This window comes from Vicia villosa, linkage group LG6 (assembly GCF_029867415.1).
Source record: "Vicia villosa cultivar HV-30 ecotype Madison, WI linkage group LG6, Vvil1.0, whole genome shotgun sequence".
NCBI classification, from domain to species: domain Eukaryota; kingdom Viridiplantae; phylum Streptophyta; class Magnoliopsida; order Fabales; family Fabaceae; genus Vicia; species Vicia villosa.
In genome coordinates this window covers 119,271,706-119,293,742 of record NC_081185.1, presented here as the reverse complement: position 1 = coordinate 119,293,742, position 22,037 = coordinate 119,271,706, and the positions used below count along the sequence as shown (strand labels likewise).

Below are 22,037 nucleotides of genomic sequence, written 5' to 3'. Positions count from 1 at the left end.
AAATATATCATGAGTTCCATTACACAATCAAACAAAATCATCATACGAATCATGTTTAAAACATAGCATGTATTGTCATATCTCATCATATATATGTACAATACATCATTCATCAAGCAATAAATTCATAATTCAAAATTAATTGAAAGCTACACCTCATTTTATCATTTAAACTCATAGGTTATCTCATAAGGTTCATCATACTCGAAACGGCACTAAAAACAGAGTTACGGATCAAAAGTTACGCATCATTGAACTTTCGAAGAAAATCACAAAACAAAATTTTTACACACAGAACCCATACGCGTATGGCACCTCCCATACGCGTATCACCCAAACCCATACGCGTATCAATCATCCCATACGCAAATCAGCAGAACTAAATTTACACTGAAAATTCCCATACGAGTATCAACAGACCCATACGCGTATGGCCTCATCCCATACGCGTATGCCAGAATTCCATACGCAAAACACCAGTATTTCTCCAAAAATATGCAATTTCGCACCAGTCTGTTTTCCACTCGTTTTCACTCATAACAGGCTACGAATTTAGGTTTAAAACACCATCTTTTCATACATTAACATATGGTATTCATCCAATTTCATCAATCTATTATCCTATGTCAGTTTTACACATTAAAACCTAACTTTCTATACAATTATTGGAAACCCATAATTCAGATTCAGTGTTCATGGAAGAACACAACAACACAACAACTGATACAATACCCACAACACAAACATCAATTAACATACAATTCTATATAGAATTCACAGAGGTATTCATCAATTATTCACTTCTATTAAAATTATCCCAAAACCTGACCCTGACATATGATCAAATTGACCCAAACAATATCCCTAATCATGCCCTATCATTCATAACACGATAAGAGATGATAATTGGAAGAGTCCCCCCTTACCTTAGCCAAATTCTTGATCTTTGGTCCTCTTCCTCTTTGGTTCCTCTTTACGTTCCTCAGCTCTTCTCTTCCACTTCTCATTTTCCACGTTCTGACTCTTTTTTTTCCTTATTTCCTTTATTTTATGAAACCATAAAATAATTAGTAAATTTGCTTACTCACTTAGCACCCCCATACTACTAATCTCACCATCCGGCCCAATGACCCTTAATCCATAATTCTCCAATAATTCAACAAAATACCAAATAATTCTAAATAATAATTTAATTTTCGATTAAATTAAAATTAGAAAATATGGGGTGTTACACTCTAAGCCAAGTCTACACATGCATGCTTCCCTCATACTCACCCATACACTAGAATATCTGATGGTCTAAGAGTCAATATCCCCTCCTATGGGTCAATAAGGAAATTCACAAGCGCCTCTTTCTTCACAGATACCTTAACACGCCTAAATATATTAAATAAGACATCTCTAACCAAGTCATGTCGGTCTTTGAATCCTTGAAATGAATATGTTTTTCAAATGTACGCAAGCACGCCTTGAGGCAAACAGGGCAAATCGCATCAATAGGAAATAAGTCAATCATAAGCTGGTATTTAAGGATGGTGTGATACTCTATCGGGGACATATGTTAGCCTAAATCGTTAATAGGGATAACAATGAGGAAATCTTGAGCATGTGCTGCTTTCAAACAACCAAAAACTACTTTCTATCGTATGGTAATGTCAAACTTAACATCCATGTCCTGAACACTTTTACTAAAAAGGGCACTCGTCAAAACATGTTGTGTTTCCTCTAGCAAAACCGTTAAGGTCAATATCTAAAACCACAACAGTAAGACCATCCAAAACTCTATCGAAATCATGGTCCATACCATATATCCCATTATGTCTCAATATATAATTTTGTAATATCCAAGATTGAGCTATAGAAGTCACGAACGCGTAAGAGATAGTCTTTACTACCGACTACAAACCCAATCCTCAAACACTAATACGTAAAAAAAAAAAAAAAACCACTTTCCATTATGTATCCTTAAAAAGAAATCATCCACCACACTATCTTCAACAGTTTTTCACACCTCTTTATTAATCTCTATTTTTTTTAGCTAAAGGAAAACTAAATATATGACCGTCGCCCTATTAGGTACTATAAACAAAACAAAAAATATGAAATTGGCGTTAACAATCTTGGCTTAAAAGCTCCAACACTTTCCACATCAGTAGTTCTTAAAACTTCAAATAAAATAATACCAAAAATCATTACACCATTGAAAATTTATTATTTCTCCATTCATCCACCATCATACCTTTCTTTTATTTCACCACAATACATAAATAAATAAATCCACCAAATACAAACATAGTCGATGAAAATCAAATAAAGCAACTAAAAAATTGGCACTTGTTGAAACTAAAACACACTTCAACAACTTCAAACACCAAACACTTCGCAACACTCACTACAATGTCTTTTCCTTCACTTCCTCCTTAAAAATAAAACCACGCGCGATAACATAAACACCCACGCGCCACCGTTTCTAAGTTTGGTTTAGTATGGGTTGCGCGGCGTCGAAGCTGGAAAACGAAGACACTGTACGGCGGTGCAAAGACCGTCGCCGTCTCATGAAGGAAGCTGTTTACGCGCGTCACCATCTCGCCGCTGCACACTCCGACTACTGCCGTTCACTTCGCCTCACTGGTTCTGCTCTCTCTACATTCGCCGCCGGTGAGCCTCTTTCCGTCTCCGATAACACCCCCGCCGTGTTCATCAACCATAAAACAACCACCCCTACCCCCACCACCGCCACAAAAACGTTCCACCATCCACCAAAACCACAACCACCGTCTCCTTCACCGTCTTCCTTCCACCACCGTCCTCCGCCGCAGCAACCGTTTCAACCTTCACCTTCTCCAACAATAACCTCCTCAAAACTCCCTCACATTCTCTCTTCATCCACAAATGAACACCACCACCCTCGCCGCCGTAAACCACCGGCTCCGAAGCTCCCTCACATTCTCTCCGATTCAAGCCCTTCTTCTACACCTCGAAGCAACTTCTCCAACAATTTTGCTCCGGGTTTCTTCCCTACAGCACACTCTACATACTCTTCCACCCCTTCTCAAACTTCCTCAGTTTGGAACTGGGAGAATTTCTACCCTCCTCCTCCACCGCCACCGGGCTCCGATTACTTCGATCGAGAGCACGAGCACGAACACGAACACGACCAAGAAGATGCTACTTCACAATTCTCTTTCAAGTCACGAAATAGTGAAATTCCTTATTCCCGACAACAACCTCAGCAACAACATCAACAACAACAACAACGACAACAACCTCAACAGCCACAAATACAAACATATCAACAACAACAGCAACAACGTTATCCTAATCTAACAGCACATGAAGTAGAAGGATTTGATTCTGAGAGATCAGAGTATGATTACTTCAACAGAAAACTCGCAACGGTTCAGAAGAATCCTAGTCATCATCATTTGGATGAACAACACACGGAGACGGAACGAGAGGAAGTTGAGTGTAGTGAATGGGGAGATCATTACAGCACAACTTCATCTTCCGAGGAGGACGACGAAGAGGATGAAGAAGATGACGATGGGGTTGATGGGGATGTTGAGTCAAGGTCTGAGATTGGGACTAGATCGAATTTCGGGTCATCGTCTGCGGCTGCAAAGGGATATGTTGCGGCGGTGGGGAAATCGGACGATGTAGCATCGTCTTCTTCGACGGGTGAAGGGGTAATTGATATGAAAATGGTTGTGAGACATAGAGATTTGAAGGAGATTGTGGATTCGATTAAGGAGAATTTCGATAAAGCTGCTGTTGCTGGAGATCAAGTTTCTGAGATGCTTGAGATTAGTAAAGCTCAGCTTGATCGAAGTTTCAGGCAATTGAGGAGTGAGTAGTAATCTTCAATTTCATTCATTCATTCTCTCAATTTTATCCATGTTTCTTTTATTACAATTCATAGGAAATTCTTGGCTAGTTTTAATTGCTTTGAATCGAACAAATTTGATTAATTTTTCAAGTATTTATCTTTGTTATTGGTAGATTTGAATTCGACGATTTGATTCGATCTTTAATTGCAGAAACTGTGTATCACTCAAATAGTCTATTGAGCAGCCTGAGCTCAACTTGGACCTCAAAACCACCTTTGGCGGTGAAGTACCGGCTCGAACCTGGTTCTTTGGATGAACCGGGCGGTCTGAAGAGTCTCTGCTCGTCTTTAGAACGGCTTTTGGCTTGGGAGAAGAAGCTCTATGATGAAGTCAAGGTAATTTTCTAGCCATTTTTTGAGACAGTGAAAGAGTAAAGGAAAATGAAATGAGTGAGGCTATGCACTATGCAGTGTAGTGCAGTGTGCTGTTGGATTTCGGTAGCGTAAGGTCACAGCAGAATTTGACTGTTTATTTAGTGTGAAAATGACATCCTCCATCTTCTTCCCTTTTTTTTTTCTTGCCTTGTGTATTGACCAAAATAGCCCCTAATGTTTGGTTGGTTGGGACCAACCGGCCAACCTTTTTTATTCTGGATTTTGTTTTTAATAATGCTAGATATGTAACACTTATGATGTCTTTTCAGTTTCACATTTACACAGCTTTCATCTTTTCATTTCTTGTTAGATCCACCTATTTGTCTTGTACTTCTACACTCTAATTCCCTTCTTTTCTAAATAGTTGTTATTGTTGAGAAAGTTACTCAAAGTTATGTCTCTTGTATATATGGTTATAGTTACCGTAAAAATAAGTTTGCTTTTTGACATTCCACCTATGAAGCACAGACTCAAACACCTGAAACAACGGTGAGATGTCTACACCGGTAATACTTTGAAAAATTAAATATTTGAATGTAACTATATGTGTCTGTGCGGACACCTGACATGCCTTCGATGTAAAGGGTCGGTGCGCTGCGACATAGTTCATTCCCTACTAAAGAAAAGAAGTATTACCGGCTTCAATGTTAAGTCTTGGTGCTACATATTTCCTACAACACTCAAAGGAAAAAAGTGTTGCCTAGGTAGGATATTGATAGAAAATGCTTGAAGTCGCATAAATGTTATTTCCAACTTAGCTTTCATTTTACGAAACTGAAGTTTGTTGCTTTTGTTTTGGCTAAAAGGCTAAAACTATACGATTTGCGAACCAGATATGTATATGCTAACACGTTCTACGAATTCTTATTGAATATAGTCTAGAGAAGGTGTGAAGATTGAACATGAAAAGAAATTGTCAGCCCTGCAGAGTCAGGAATACAAAGGAGACGATGAAGCAAAGATATTCAAAACCAAGACTTCCATAAATAAGCTGCAGTCGCTAATTGTTGTCACATCACAAGCGGTGTCTACCACCTCGACTGCTATTGTTGGCCTAAGAGACTCCGATCTTGTTCCTCAGCTTGTTGAGCTCTGTCATGGGTAAGTACGCCTCTTCAACATTTGTTTTACTGTTATGTTTAATGTTTGGTACTGATAAATAATTAAGTTCCTGTATAATAGAATCAATGGCATGTTCGATTGACTTATCTATTGTTATAAACACTTGTAAGAGTATAAGACTCGCCGAGAGAGATGAAAAGAACTTATAACATGTCCGTTCACTCTTCAATATAGCTTATGAAAACAACTTGTACCAGCTTATATGAAAACAACTGATGCTATTTTATATGAAAATAGCTCGGCTTCATTTTGTCTTTTGTTATAGAAATAACTTACACATAAGCACTTATATGATAAACGCTTAATTCAGTTGTTTATCCTAACGGGTTTTATCATATTTCAACAAGAGAACAGTGGTGATTAACATTCATCTAATTTGAAAACAATTGAAACATATAGAATCTCACTAAACTGTCCCTACTACTTAAAATGAATGGACTTTAATAGATTCATGGGGCCCCAAAATTTTCAATATAGTAAGCTAAAAGAAATCCTGCAAATTTGATCTTGTTGTGTCCCTTTATGAATTAAATGTTATTTTGAGACTTCACTAGTTATGTTTCCATTATTTAGAATCATACTGTTCCTTGCTTCTCTGTAGCCCCGACACTTGTGATTACGTCTAATTGATTCATTTTTTCAAATTATTATTGGTGTCGACGGGTCAGTATCGTGTTTCTGGTGTCCGTATATTTATGCCCGAATTTGTGCAAAAGATGGTGGAATGTGATGATTTTAAAAATTTAAAATATTATAAAAGGTTGATAATATTTTCAAATTTTTTCCCCTCACTTATCTCGTGTGGAAGAAAATTCTGTGTGGTAGTTGAAAGCATTATTTATAACTTACCTCTCTGCTATGCTACCTGCCTCATAAGCAGTGTAATGGCATGTGCCTCTAGGTACCAAACTGTCCAACTGTTTCTTTCCTTATATATTCAAATCTTGGGCCACCACTGCACCTGTCAAGATGTTATGTTGTCCCCTTTGGCTCCATTTCAATAAAATTTAATAATTTATTCATGGGTTAGGTAGTTTGTTAAAGTAAGTAACTAAGGTACAAAACACTCATTAGCTGTTTCTAACTCTGTAGCACCGACATCTTTGAATAAGATGTGCCCGTGTCAGTGCCGGTGTCCGAAACCGACACTGATACTTGTGATTACATTTAATTTTTCATTTGTTAACATTATTATTGGTGTTGACGTGTCGGTGTCAACGTGTCAGTATCGCTGTCCTGTTTCCAAATTTCTAAACTATTTTTATAAATGAAATTTTATGAGCTTGTGATGCAATTTTTATTTATCTCATAGATTATCTTATTATGTTTTTGAATTTGTGATATGATAAATGTAGAATGATGTATATGTGGAGATCAATGCATCAGTACCATGAAGTCCAAAGCAACATAGTTCAGCAAGTTCGCGGCCTGGTGAATAGATCGGGAGGAGGCGATTCAACTTCTGAACTGCACAGACAGGCAACTCGTGACCTTGAATCCGCTGTTTCGGCTTGGCACTCGAGTTTTTGTCGCCTTATAAAATTTCAACGGGACTTTATTCTTTCCCTACATGGTTGGTTTAAGCTTAGTCTTATGCCGGTTGATAACGATAAAGTCAACAACAGGGTGGACCACTCTGGTGCTGACATGTTTTTTGACGACTGGAAGCTTGCACTTGACCGTGTCCCTGATACCGTTGCGTCTGAAGCCATCAAGAGCTTTATCAATGTTGTCCATGTGATATCTTCCAAGCAAGCCGAAGAGCTCAAGATAAAGAAGCGAACCGAGAACGCTTCCAAGGAACTCGAGAAAAAGGCTTCGTCTGTACGGAATATAGAAAGAAAGTTTTACAGTTCGTATTCTTTGGTAGGGATTAGCCTTCCTGACTCCGCGCCTGATAACGGACAAGGTTTAGACGCGCGCGATCCACTCGCCGAGAAAAAACTAGAACTAGCAACATGCCAAAGGCGCGTTGAAGATGAAATGATGAAGCATTCGAAAGCCGTTGAGGTAACACGAGCAATGACACTCAACAACCTACAGACAGGCTTGCCCGGAGTCTTTCAAGCACTGACCAGTTTTTCTTCGTTGTTCACCGAGGCTCTCGACTCGGTGTGTACTCGATCGTACGCCATCAAATAGGTACAACATAATTTAAAGTTCTTTATAAGGGCTGGGGATTTTTTTGGCGGCAAGCTCTTATTGCTTGTAATATTTTTGAGTTATTATAATTTTGAAGAAATGTAAATATGAAGAATTTTGTGGCTTTCCACTCATTTTGTTGTAAAAGGGAATTTTCTTATTGTACAGGAAAATTTCTTGGTTTATTGTATCAAAGGATTGCAAATTTCAATATATCAATAAATTATTATTTATAGCCAATATACTTTAAGGTTTCATTATCCTTTTTTTTCCGAGTCGGACACACAACAGTGTTTACTGTCCATTGCGATTCTCTCTGATATAAGGGATTAATCTCTGCAGTTATATGCCGATGATATTTTTTTTCTATCAAAAACAAGTTATAATTATAATTTTATTATATGTATGCTATATAGTTTAGGATGATACCGACTTGAAGCTAAATAGTAGGGTCAGATGAGTCAGTTTGTGAGATTTTTTCACAAAGATCCATTTTTTCTGTTATTTTCACTTACTGAAAAAATTAAGATATTGTGGTCTAATTGAGGGTGACAGCTAATGTGGGCACGAATGGATGGACTATAGAGCATGCCTTACAATTGGAAGTGTAAAATTTTCTAGAGAGCACATGGCATGTGGAAGATATGTGCAAGTTGTAAAGTATTTATTTAAGATAATGTTAATATTTATATTATTGGAAATGTGGTCCTCTATCATCACATCACATAGTCAATCTTCATCTAGAAACTGTCTGCACTAGCAATTTAGATGCAGATTTGGGTTATTTAATGTCTTATTTATGGCTACCAAGTTTTTTGTTTCTTCTATCTTAACACTTGAATGCTCAACTAGTAAAATATTCAAAATCTATTATGATAAATGATAGCAAAAGCCCAAATGCAATTCCTTTGAACAAGCCCAAGAGAACTATCATTAAGCCCAAACGGCTAGATGGCTACGAGTAGAGAATTTCTTTTCGCACCCTTGTATGTTCTTCCAAGTCCCTAGCAAAAAGTAAAAAAAGTCTAATATTTTCGGAGATGCATCTCCGAGCGCACAATTTTTTTATTTTATTTAATTTTAGTTCGGAGATGTATTTCCGAATTTATATCGTATACGCTTTGGAGATGTATATCTGAAAATATGTCTGAGATGAAAAACAGAAACTTAGAGAGTATGGAGAAATTTATAATTGTTAATCATAACAACTTAACATTACATAGATAATTGATAATCTGAAAATTAACATTACACGTCGTTATAAACGAGTAGTTCCAGACGTTGCAACATGTTGATAATATTTTCGACGGATTTTGAAATTTTTGCATCCACTTTAATCGAACCATTTGTTTAATATCGGCGAAAAGTACTCCACATAACCTTTAAATTTGCATCCATCTTCCGTTCGAAGTTGGTGAACTGTATCTTCCCGTCACTGTCAAATGAGGGTGAACGATACTCTAGGTTGGCAACGCTTCAATTTTCTGGGTACCGATGTTCAGTTTGGATATCAGGTCGGCGTGTGTTATGTCCTCGCAAACCCAAAACTAAAGTGTCGACTTCTCACCATTGAAATACAGAAATATAAGGTGGGGATATCCAATTATTTTCTGATATTGGATGTTTTATAGAAAATATAGGATGAGAAACATCCTATTTATACAAGGCTTTGATCACTTTGGACCTTAGAATCCTGATCCTGTCATCAGAAAACTTTTCGAAGATGCATTTGTGAATAAACCCTTTTATTTTACAAAAAAGGTTTATTCAGATACACACATCCGAAAATATCCTTGATTTTTTTTTTTTTAAAAATTAAATTGGGGTTTATCCAGATATGCATACCCGAAATAAACCATAAACCAGAACCAAATCAAAAACTTAGAAAATATAAATAGTCGCAAGCCTTAAAATGAGTAAAAAAAACAGTCGACATTTGCGCCATAATTACTAAATATATATTACTTGTGCATTAAATCGTATAAAGATTACATTGTTGACGATAATACATTTCAAAAGTGTATCGATTGCAATCTAAAATGCATCAAAAGATGCATCACCGCATAAATCTACGTCCGGTTCCTCTTTCAACTTTTCCTTATTAAATCTTTCAAGCTCGCTCAATTTGGTGAACTCTTCCATCCTTTCTAGAAATTGATCCGACCAAGTTTCTGCCTCTTTTGTGGAATGTGACATCCACTCCAACGATGTACTTGGTATGGTACACCTCAGTTTCAAATAAATCTCAACAAAATGTAGCGATTTCGAAAGCCACCCTATACACATGATGCTTTCGGAAGGATCTTTAGGAGGACCACTTCGAAGTGGAAAAAATGTCTCTGAGAAACCATATATTGTCAGATCGATATACACCTTGTCATATGCACTTGCTATTAGGCGGTCCATTTCAGGGAAGCACATCCATTTTGAAAATGGTACGGGACTGCTAACACAAGGAGTAAGAGCATCTTGAAGTGCATCAAAATGTTCTTTATTCTCTCTCCATATAACGTTGTGAGGAATTCCCTATGCGACGTCATCTCTTTCAAAAGATTTTGGCGCACAAGAAAGTGATTCTCCTCTCCTTTACCCAGCAAACTGAATACGCCCCGAAAACCGCAATCACTAACATCCTTAACATTTACAATCTGCTCAATGTGTTTGTGCATAAAAGCAACATTTCTTCAATGAAGATTATTTTCGGCATTAGTGGCAAAAGAGGTGGTATTCTAATGTGAGCACCCTTTTACACACTTTTTTGAGATTTTAGAGTTGGATAATTCGGGAAATGTGAACCAACATATTCAAAGTATAAAGGAGAACAATTTTTTTAATTTTCATCTAGTGCCGATTTGACCTTTTTAGGGGCACATTTGGTTTTAACCGGTTCCAAAAGAGGTTTCAAATATGTGGTTTCTGGATAGGAACTCGAGGCCTTCCCAAGCCATTTCTTCAATCTGTCCACCTTTGTTTGTTGGATCACCGTCTCTCCATCCACTTCCTGGGCATGCGCCTTCAGATAATCCCTTCTTGCCTTCATTTGTCTTAGCGCCACCCATCCCTCTTGGGTACACTTGTTCAGGTTAGTCACCCCGGACAACATTCTCCCCAAGATATCCAAGTGTTTCTCCTTCAATGACTTCCCACCCAAAAGCATCTCATAAGCTATACCTCTAGAAAATATGACATATGTGAGGGGATAAGGCATGAAGCATCTTATAATCACTTGTGAAGTTCCTAGAAATGGAAAAGTAATGATCAACAAAAATTGTGGCGTCAAAGGTTGGGTTACTTCGCAAAGGAGGCTCAACAGTAGTCGGACAATCCTCCAATCTCTCTATCTCGGGTCCCTCCTCTTGATTGGATGGAAATGCGGAAGAACCATCTTATCTCCGAGGAACCTTGGGAGGACGATTCTTTGCGAAACTCCCAGAACAATGAAGAGGGGGGAGGTAAGGACCGCATCGGCCGATGCTCAGCCGTCTGTATTTTCACCAGGCATTCTCGAATATCATCAAGAGACACCGCCATCATTTCACATACATATAACAAATCAATTATAGCTCACCCGTACAATGGAATTACCAATCAATATATAAACACGTATTTGCTCATACTCAAGTGCTCCTCGCTCAATCGTCGTTTTCACAACACCGAACAATAAGGGTCTTTCAAGGTTAATGAAGACTTTTATCACCATAAACATGTTTCTCTCGCGACCAATGCTTGAAAAACTAATACCACAACAAAATTTGTTTATCATATCCGCGGCGAAATACATGGAGAATATGTCTCACACATGGATAAAAGATGTTTTTATCACCCTAGTAAACGAGAATAATACACAAGATGCAAGAAGTTTTTAGGAAAGAAAGAAGAAATAGTGAAGCAGTATTTTCGAGAGTAAATATATAAAGTACAAATAAAATGGACCAGCACGATCCCCTAATAGGCTGGCTAAAGATGTGGGAAAATCCCCACGCCTGAGGGCCACGTGTAAACATAGATGACCGATTCATCTTCTCAAGGAATATGATCTTGATAGGAATCAAGTTTCATCCATACCTCTTCCTTTCTAATACTCAATCTCGAAGAATCAGTTTACATCACATCAATATTGACATGTTCTCCACAAGCTTGTCAACATATGTAGGCACATACGAACTCGCGTATTTTGCACTGAGGGACTCACCTGCCACTTTAATCGATCCATACTAAGGGACTCTCCAAAAAAAGAGACAACTCTCCCCAACACAATCCTAAGCCATAAGAGTTACCGTTAGGGCAATAGGCGCCTTCGAGAAGAATGGTTTTAAAAACACTTTGTCCTTTAACGGAAAAACCCTCGTGCTTGAGGATTGTGTAGTGTCTTATTTGGCAAAAGTTCTTGATTAGGGCGACCATCGCCTAACAAATATATCGCATAGACGGAACCCAATGTAGACGCCCTTACAGTCTGTCTGACATGGTAGTCAAGTAAGTGTGAGTCTTTGTTGACTCTGAAAATGTAGCCTATCCGCGATCTTCTTAATAAACGAAGTGATTAAGACCATGTCCAAGGGGCCATAAATCCTAGTTCCATGAGAACTCTTATAAATTCACTATCCCCTCCCCGAAGGGGATAGAGGACAAATATCAAGTAACACTTACTTACTTACACTCTTTCAAACACTACTCAGATAACACTCTGCTCTGAGTAACCCTAGAAACATCATTCCAACCGTCCGCTTGTGACCTAGGAGCACCGATCAATAGTAGAACCTCTCACCTCATTTGAGTTGATCCCTAAAACATCCTCAAAAACCACCATACAGGGCTACTCGTTGTCATGGGCTAGCCTTACCCTTAGATGTGTAATATACCTACTAGGCCTCTGAACCTCCATGTCCTTGTAGAGGGAACACTCACACACCTATACTATTTTGGACATTACATACATTTTTTTTTCAAGCTCTATGTCAGTTCTTATCAATGGCACTCCTTCACCGAACTTTGAAATGAGGAAAGGCCTTTGTCAGGGGGATGCACTGTCTCCTTTTCTTTTTTTGATAGCGACAAGTTCATGGGTTCAAATTCAACAAAGATATATATTTCGAGCTACTTCAACTCGTAGATAATATGATTTTGATATCCGATGGTAATTTGAATAATTTATGGGGTGTCAAAGCTTTGTTGCATGGTTTCAAGTTAGCCTCGGGTCTATGTGTAAACTTGAATGAAAGCAATTAAGGTTTATGAGATCAACCTACAAGAGGATTTGTTGATTGCTGCATCACATTTCCTACATGTTCTATTCCATTTAATTTTTTAGGTATTCAAGTAATTTTTTAGGTATTCAAGTAGGCGTAAATCTTAAGAAGAAGTCAGCATGGAACCACATTGTGGACAAGGTGAAAAAGAGTCTATTCAAGTGGAAGGGGAAACAAATTCCTATCGGTGCAAGGGAAGTGGTGCTTAATGCAATATTGTCAAAATTACATGTCTTTCAATATTTCGTTTTTCAAAGCACCTAAAGGCGTCATTCAAGATATTGTCAAACTACAAAGAACTTTTCTGTGGGTTGAGGAGATTTGAAGAAGAAAATTATTTGGGTTAGTCGGCTTACCATTTGTAAGTCTAAGAAGCAAGGAGGCTTAAGGGTCAAAGACTACGAGAAGTTTGATTGGTGTTGCTTAGTAAATAGAAGTGGAGAGTTTTGTCCGAACCCAATTCTTTTTGGTTCAAGATTCTGTCTTTCAGATACGGTGATGTGCAAGCGCAAATGAAGGAATCTCCTTGTTTAGTGACAGGCAAAAATACTTCAATCTGGTGGAGAGATTTAGTTGGCTTAAGATCGTCTAGACTCGTTAAGTGCAATTGGCTTTCTAAGGCGATTTCGTGTAAGCTTGAGAATGGTAATAATATTCGGTTCTGGAAGCACATTGGATTGAGCAGATTCCATTGATGCAACAGTTCTAAAATCTGTTGTGTTATGTCTTAAACTCAAATATGTTGGTGCGTGATGCTGGTTATTAGTTAGATGAAGAATGGTTTTGGGATCTGAAGGTTTTAGAAGAGTTTTCAAGCAGTGGCGAATTTCATTCTACTGTCTAAAATTCTGCAGGAGGTCCGACCAAGTAGAATCGCGCGCGACATTCATGTGTGGTGGAAGAGTGAAGCTAGTTTTTCGCTCAAGCACAATTACCAAGTGTTAGTAAGTTTGGAGCAGGTGGAGTCAGCAGTGGAAGAGGAGATTTTGCAGGTTCTTAAGGAATTATATCTATGGAAACTTCCATGTAAAATTCAAATCTTTATGTGGAGTTGTGAATCAACAAATTGCAAACTAAATGTGAATTAAAAAAAGGAGGAATGTGATCAATGGTACTCATGAATTGGTTTGTCCTTTGTGTTTTATAGAAGAAGAAGAAGATATAGTGCATCTTTTTTTCACTTGCAAAGTTAGTCGTAATGTATGGCGGTCTGTTTGTTCTTGGTTGAGGTGTGTCGATATTACTGTTAATTATTGGCACGTTTGGTGCGCAGTATATGATAGAGACATAATAGGATATCAAGCAGGATAAGGATAGGATATGATACAGACATGATATATATATGTAAAATAAATATATTTTTTTTAAATTACTTTGTAAAATATTTTAAAATTAATAAATTAGTAAAATTTTTTTTTTTCAATAATTAAAAAAAAAACTCATTGATACTATTGAATAAATAATTTCAAATTATATATATATATATACCCTTGTAAAACATTATATTTTTTAAAAATTATTTTGTAACATATTTTAAAATTTATAAATTGGTAAAAAAGAAATATTTTTTTATAATTAAAAAAATTCATTGACACTATTGAGTAAATAATTTTAATTTTTCTTAAAAAATATCATGAATTCTCGTGTGTATATATATATATATATATATATATATATATATATATATATATATATATATATATATATATATATATATATATATATATATATATATATATATATATATATATATATAAAGTATGCAAATGACAAAATTATCCTTGCAAGAGTGATGAATTAGTATTCATATTTTTTAAATTTTAGTAATTATTTTATTTTTAAATGTTCTAATTTTTTATTTTATTAAATTAATTATTAATATTTTTAATTTAATATCAAATTAATTTCTATTTATATTTTTTCATATTTTATTTTTATGTTAAATTATATTTTATAGGATAAATTAGTTAATCATTTTATTATCCTATCCTGCCGGATTCTAACCCAGCTCATATTTAGGATAACAATTTGAACTAGTGAGGCAACATAGAATAAGTTTCAGGATTAACTTATCATATCCTGTTGTGTCAGCAAACACTGGATTGAGATAGGATATGATACAGATATCCTATCCTGTCTCTTATCTTGCGCACCAAACGGGCCCTTAATTCGATGGAACACTTTAATTTCTTTATGGAAGGTTTGGGGTATGTGCCGTTACGTAAGTTATGTAGGTCTGTGTGATCTTGGACGTGTTGGTTTATTTAATCTTGTAAAAATAGAACCCTTTTTGTTTTGGGTACAATGATCACATCAATTCTTTATAACATATAATAAATGTAATCTATAATTTTCATTGTAAAAACTACTTAAAATTTGTTTATTTTACAAATCAAACAATCAATAGATTATTACAAGTTTATGAACTATATTAATAACCTTATCTCCACAAACGAAAAATTTATGAAAATCAACGTGGTTGAAAGTTACACCATAACCATGACATTAAATTTTAACAGTTGAGTTGAGTCGAAAGTCCATTGATTTTATGAAGCTTAGGTTAGCTACATATCTTCCATTGCTAGCTTTCCTTAGTTATGATCAATGAATGATGACACAATCACATGAAGGCTACATTCCTCCTTCCACATATGGCCAACGCCTTACGTTTCTACCTATCTGCTTGATCATAGCCAGCCTATAAATAAGAAACAAAGCATCTCTTGTATTCACAAACAACAATGGCTACAATGTTCTGGGTTCTTACTTTACTAAGCCTCACCTGCATGCTAGAACTCAATGCCCTAGCACCAGCAACTGTACCATCAAAGTTGCCACTTACAATCCCAGCAGCAATTGCACCATCAAAGTTGCCACCTACAGCCCCAACAGCAACTGCACCATCAAAGTTGCTACCTACAGCCCCAACAGCAACTGCACCATCAAAGTTGCCACCGACAACCCCAACGGCAACTGCACCATCAAAGTTGCCACCTAAAACCCCAACAGCAACTGCACCATCAAAGTTGCCACCTGCAACCCCAACAGCAACACCACCTGCAAATGTGGCACCCAAATCTGCTCCAGTGACATCACCGGCTCCAAAGGTTTCACCTGCATCAACTCCAATAGTCCCTCCACTGAAAGTGAAACCACCAACATTAGCACCAGTTCAAACGCCACCTGCCCTCGCACCAGTAAAGGCAACCCCGGTTCCAGCACCTGCACCCACAAAGCAAGCACCGGCTCCTGCACCAATTACTTCACCACCAATACCGGCACCATCACCTGCAATAAAAGCCCCAACACCAGCACCAGCAGCACCTAAGTCCCCCAAGCACAAGAAAAGAAAATACAAATACAAGCACAAGAAACATCATGCACAAGCGCCAGCACCAACAATTAAGAGTCCCCCTGCACCACCAACTGATAGTAAAGCAGATGACGACACAACACCAGCACCAGCACCTAGTTTGGTAATATCTCAAACCCTTATAATATCAAATTACAACTATATATTTATATAAACCTGCTCTATCTTTTACCAACACATGTCATTAACATCACATTGTTTTGAATCATCTGATCACATCCTATGTTTTTTATTTCACAGAATGGTGCACCATCAAACCATCATCAAGGGAGAAATATATGGGCGACAGCTGGACTTGCTATCACAGTTTTTCTTGCGGTAACTGTCTACAGCTGCTAGACGGCACATAGTACTACTATGGATTCATTCTGAATAATGAGTGTCAATACTTCCTATTCTTTCTTTTTATTTGCCACGATCGGACATTAATGAATATGAATATTTGAATAAGTGATATCTAACAGCATTTCTGCATATATGTTTTTAAAGAACAATGGTATGAATAAGGTATCTAAAAAGCATTTGGCAAAAATAATATAAAACAAAACTATTGACTTGGCTGCAATATAAACGACACAGATACTCTTTCATTGTAGTATCTTTGAGATCCAAAATACTATTCATTGAAAAACAATGTTCATACTCGACACACTATTTATTCCAGCGACACTATTCACGTGCCAATACAATTTAGGGAGCGTTTTTTTAAATAAAACAAAAAAGCTTGTGGGTCTCCTTACTATTGTTTGTTGGTTCTATTTTATTTTATTTTATTTTATTTTATTGAATAAGATAAAGTGCCTGTTTGGAACCACATTAGGAGGCAGCCCCCTAAAGTAAGTTTTTCTAATGCTCCAATCTGAAGCTTCCCCATTTTCACGTATTTTTCCCTCAAAATGTGTTGCCACCGCACGTTTGCTTTGCTAGAAAACTAGAAACTCATCCAAACATACACTAGCATGGCAATCAATACATAAGAATGGGTCACCTTCTATGGTTTCCGCTATCGGGCCACCCACCATTTATTTCCACGCTCCAGTTGTCTAGTCCTGGGCGTGAGGGGGTGTGTTAAGAGTCCCACATCGGACAATATATGACCTGAACATGTCCTTATAAGTGGGGGCAATCCTCACCCTACAAGCCGGTTTTGTAGGGTTGAGTTAGGCCTAACCACACTTCTTAACAAAGTCCGCCTAGATGAAGTAGAAAGATTGAGATCATTCCCTAGTAAATTAAAGAAACCAATAGGTATTTCTTCTTCTGTCCAATTATGATTATGTTTTCACTTTCTCTTGGGTAAGTCTCCATTTTTTATAAAGATTTAATGCTTCGGATTAACTTTATATTCAATATTAGAAACTTGATTTTAGAGTCACTAATCACATGACACCCTTACCCACACACTTTTTATTTATTCATCTTGTTCTAAAAAAAAAAAAAAAATCACAATATTAGGTATCCTTATAACTTAACAAGTCAAAGAGATGTTCCAACGAGGCCGTCAATAATTATGCGAAATGTTCTTCATATTCTAAAATTGTCCACTAGCAAAGTTTTCATACAAAAACTCAAAAAAAATTAATCTTATAATTTTTTTTTATAAGAAAATTCAAGGAGGATGATTAAAAATGCAAAAGAACGGAATGAATTTTATTACTTGGATAATCAAAATATTTTTCTTATAAGATACCCCGCAACAACAACTTCATTTTTTAAAATCAGTTAATGTTGTGTGAAAAAACATTAATTCAAGTGCTATAACCAGTTACACAGACAACGGAGGGTCAAATAAGTTGCATAATAACACTTTTTGAGTTTGTGTAATCGGTTACACATCACAATGTTAACAAGTTTTACACTGTTAATCAATCACGACCATGTATACCACCAAGTCATACTGTTATTTTTAAATTACTGAGATGACATGACACAATGATATATTCTCATTGGATGACAGTGTAAAAGTTTCTTTACACTGTTAGTGCATCTTCGTTAAACCCTTTATGTAACCGGTTACAGGCCCGATATTTTGGTTTTTCTGGTTTTTTTAGTTTTTGCCTTGTTGCTTTTGTATCCCAACACTTGTATAAATACCCTAGTGGTATATTTGTAATGTAGATTGAATTGAAATCAATAATTCTCACCCTCAATAATCTCTCTCTAACTCTCTCATCTCTATCTCTCTATCACTCTCTCTCTTTTTCCACACACTCAAACCCTTAATTGTTTACCAATTTTGTGATTAAATGTTCTAACATTTGGTATCAGAGTCTGGTTGAATGTTCTAGTGTGCAACATAAATTTTGTCTCCAATGAAAGAATTCCTACAAACCAACCAACCCTTCATGCGAAGAACTACGATAAATGGTGCTAGCAAATAAAGGTGTTGTTTGGCTACCAAGATGTTCTTAAAGTGATCAAGAACAGGGTGAATCTCCTTGTCAGAGGTGCAACGGGTGCACAACGAGCAATGCATAAGGAAGAGAAGAAGAAAGATTTCAAGGCGCTGTACTTGGTCCATCAATGTGTAGATAGTGACAACCTCGAAAAAATGGGTGATTGCGAATCGTCAACACAATCATGGGAAATTCTGGAAAAGACATATGTTGGAGCTGATAAAGCGAAGGTGGTGAGGTTACAACTCACAAACGCCAGCTTGAATTGATTCAAATGGAGGAAAAGGAGACAATAAACGACTACGTAACACGAATTACTCGATTGGTGAACCAAATCAAGGCGTGTAGAGAAACTGTTATAGAGCAAAATGTTGTGTCAAAGTTCTTATGTTCTTTGACGATAATATTTGATAATACTGTTGTGGCGATTGAGGAATTGAAGGATCTTGTGACATTGAGCAAAGAGGAGCTTTAAATCTCTCTTGAGGCTCATAAGAAAAGAATGGAAGAGAGAAATAATGACAAGGAAAAGACGGAGATCACTTTGCAAGCTCGGCTCAATGAGAAGAACAAGAAATCAAACGGAAAATGGTCCATGAAGAGTAAATGGAATTTTCAAAATTTCGGTGTAAGAAGTCTCAAAATTTGAAGAATTTGACTTATCAAAAGGGTGAGAGCAGCTGCAACAAGAATGGTGGTAAAGACAACTTTAGACGTGAAAAGGAAAAGCTTGACAAGAGTAAGATGCAATGCTACAATTGTCAAAGGTTCGGCCATTTTGCAAAAGATTGCAACGCGAATAAAAAAGAACCTCAAGCGGATGAAGTCAAGGTTGCAAGACAAGAGTTTGGTGATGATAACACACTCTTGGTCATGATCATAGAAGGTGAATGCAATAGTAGCAAGTTGCATGACAACAACAACAGCAATTTTGGGAACTCTTGGTCATGATCATAGATCTATATTTGTGTTGACCATATTTTCATTCTATAGTCATGGGCACTCTCTTCAATCAATTTTTTCATGTTTATTATGCCTTTATGACTCTTTTGACATTATTTAAGGGTAGTTTATGATTCTTTCCACTCCAATTAGTCATTTGTTTTATTGTAAAATGACCCCCGTATGCCTTTTAACGACAAATATGGGGTCTTAGAGTACGTTTTTGGTTTCATGATTCACTCCTAGAGCCTTGGGGACCTCTGTGCTCGAGGAGAAACTCTTGGTTTCTTAGGAGAGCCGACACTTCATTAGACAAATACGAAGGTGTCCGTCTCGAGGTTACAATGTTACCATCACCAGCAGGGCGGGGTGATGGGTTTCTTATAGCCACGACTGTTGTTCATTTGTTGAGGAATCACCGTCAAATTCGAGTTGAGTGGAAACGTGGAAATCAATCCTCACATGCGAGGCCAAATGTTATGGAAAAATCTTTTTTCAAGTGTTGTTAATGATGATAATGTTTCACAACCTCATTATAGAGGATCTTTATGTATACGCTTGGTAGTAAGGGCGTACTTGCAAACATTGTGACGATCAAGTTGATAATGTATGTGAGTGTAAGGTTTAAGATTTAGAATAATATGTACTTGAGTTTGGTATGTTATTTAGACTTTAAAGTAAGATTATACGGTCTAGAGACCCTAAAATACTTTCAGGAGAAATTGTCTTAGATGACATATGTTAGAGATCTAATTCTTTTTATCATTTGATAGTCCTCAAATGTTTAGCCAATTTTATCAAGTACGTTGTTAGGACATGACCATCTTAAAATTATAAATTCTTCTTTAGAAACGTTTGTCTTCGAAGACAATTGTCAGATGATTTAATAATCTTTATGATGCAACAACCTTTAATTAAATTTACAAATGAGACGTGTTCATTTTGTGATTTACTTTAACTCTCGTGATTGAGCGACCCGATTGATACAGTTGGACTTTAACCTAAATTAAAAAAAACTATAATACTTATTTAAATGAGATTGATTTATTAAAAAATAACAATCCCAAACAACATTAAACAAATCAACAACTTTATTATAAAGAGTAACCTTATTTTATCAAATAACATAAATTTATAAAATATTATATCAACTCATAGCCACCATAGAAAAACGTGGCACAAACACAATATTAGCATTAACCAATATTTTTTTTACCCCATCCTTTATTATAAAATTCACTTTTATGATTTAATTTATTTAGTTTTAAAAAACAAAAAATTATTTTTATGATATTAATAATTATAAAAAATTAAAACACCTTTTTGATAAGTTTATCCGTGAATTTGAGTAAATATTCATAAAAATCAGATCATTGAAAATGGGTTGAAGTTGAGTTGGCCATTCACTTTCTTTGTTTTTGTTTCATTCATTTTCCTGTCCTACCACGGCACCACTTTTGAAAAGCAATGTACCTCAAAGAAGAAACATAATGGGACCCACATTCTCTCTATTGCGCCCCTACAATACAAAACCAAACCAGTACGATCTCTTCTCACTTAGAATAAAAAATCATTTTGATTTCTAAATGTATAAGGTGTTCTTATCATAATTTTAAATATATTTACGAGTGATTAAATTTATTAGTTACTTTTATTGTTAAATATTTTTATAAATAATTAATTTAATAATTGAATATATCTTTTATCGGTCAATTTATCATCTTGTAAGAATCAAACATATATATATATATATATATATATATATATATATATATATATATATATATATATATATATATATATATATATATATATATATATATATATATATATATATATACTTTTCAATATTTAAATAAAAAATTATTTTAAATTATGACCAAATAGTTCAATCTTTTTTTATTATCAAATTAATCTATGAATTATATAAATTAATAGCAAATTTGGATGAACGAAGTAACTGGTACATAAAAATATATGTTAGTTAAGTAAAATAAATATAATTTATTAATAAAAGATTTAATCTTTAGCAATATTTATTTACATTTATACATAAATATAAATAAGGCTTAATTGTAATTCTGGTTCCACTATTTTATCATTTTTTTGATTTTGGTCCTCTTATTTTTAATATCATGATTTTGGGGCCTTTTGAAATTTTTTGTTGAAAAATGAACCAAAACATATATTAATTTTGTAGAAAAAATAAAATAAGAGGACGAAAATTGCATAGAAAATTAAAAAAAAACTAAAATAGTAATTATTAAAATAGAGGATCAAAATAAAAAAAAGATAAAATAGAGAAACAAAAGTTACGATTAAACATATAAATAAATTTAACAATTTTAAAAGATAATAGCAAATTTTAAATTCTATATTGTTTTTATTAAAATATTCACATCATAATCAAATTTAAAATATACTCTTTGAATTTTATTTATTTATAATAAATTAATCAATAATATAATCAATATAATGTTACTTAGTGAAAAACTATGTTCTACAAATTAATTAATTAAGTTGTTCAACATAATTCAAAGTTATATATATAT

The 22,037-nt window shown here is 35.5% G+C and overlaps 3 protein-coding genes across 3 annotated transcripts; 2 read left to right on the top strand and 1 right to left on the bottom strand.

Annotated features, from left to right (window-relative positions):
- Positions 1-2,221: 2,221 nt before the first annotated feature.
- On the top strand, positions 2,222-7,767 carry LOC131609765 (nitrate regulatory gene2 protein-like). Its single transcript, XM_058881557.1, has 4 exons — positions 2,222-3,846; positions 4,038-4,222; positions 5,139-5,362; positions 6,739-7,767. The coding sequence occupies exons 1-4, from the start codon at positions 2,487-2,489 to the stop codon at positions 7,523-7,525; spliced, it is 2,556 nt and encodes an 851-aa protein (XP_058737540.1). The 5' UTR covers positions 2,222-2,486; the 3' UTR covers positions 7,526-7,767.
- Positions 7,768-9,559: 1,792 nt separating this feature from the next.
- On the bottom strand, positions 9,560-9,931 carry LOC131614522 (uncharacterized). Its single transcript, XM_058886094.1, has one exon. It carries the CDS (start codon positions 9,929-9,931, stop codon positions 9,560-9,562), a length of 372 nt encoding a protein of 123 aa, XP_058742077.1.
- Positions 9,932-15,495: 5,564 nt separating this feature from the next.
- Positions 15,496-16,597, top strand: LOC131612210 (lysine-rich arabinogalactan protein 19-like). Its single transcript, XM_058884014.1, has 2 exons — positions 15,496-16,250; positions 16,388-16,597. The coding sequence occupies exons 1-2, from the start codon at positions 15,516-15,518 to the stop codon at positions 16,484-16,486; spliced, it is 834 nt and encodes a 277-aa protein (XP_058739997.1). The 5' UTR covers positions 15,496-15,515; the 3' UTR covers positions 16,487-16,597.
- Positions 16,598-22,037: the final 5,440 nt, after the last annotated feature.

Coding starts and splice junctions, on each gene's coding strand:
- LOC131614522 (XM_058886094.1), bottom strand. CDS start 9,931: ATGGACCGCCTAATAGCAAGTGCATATGACAAGGTGTATATCGATCTG.
- LOC131609765 (XM_058881557.1), top strand. CDS start 2,487: ATGGGTTGCGCGGCGTCGAAGCTGGAAAACGAAGACACTGTACGGCGG. Junction 3,847..4,037: donor AAGTTTCAGGCAATTGAGGA/GTGAGTAGTAAT, acceptor CTTTAATTGCAG/AAACTGTGTATCACTCAAAT. Junction 4,223..5,138: donor AGCTCTATGATGAAGTCAAG/GTAATTTTCTAG, acceptor TATTGAATATAG/TCTAGAGAAGGTGTGAAGAT.
- LOC131612210 (XM_058884014.1), top strand. CDS start 15,516: ATGGCTACAATGTTCTGGGTTCTTACTTTACTAAGCCTCACCTGCATG. Junction 16,251..16,387: donor CAGCACCAGCACCTAGTTTG/GTAATATCTCAA, acceptor TTTATTTCACAG/AATGGTGCACCATCAAACCA.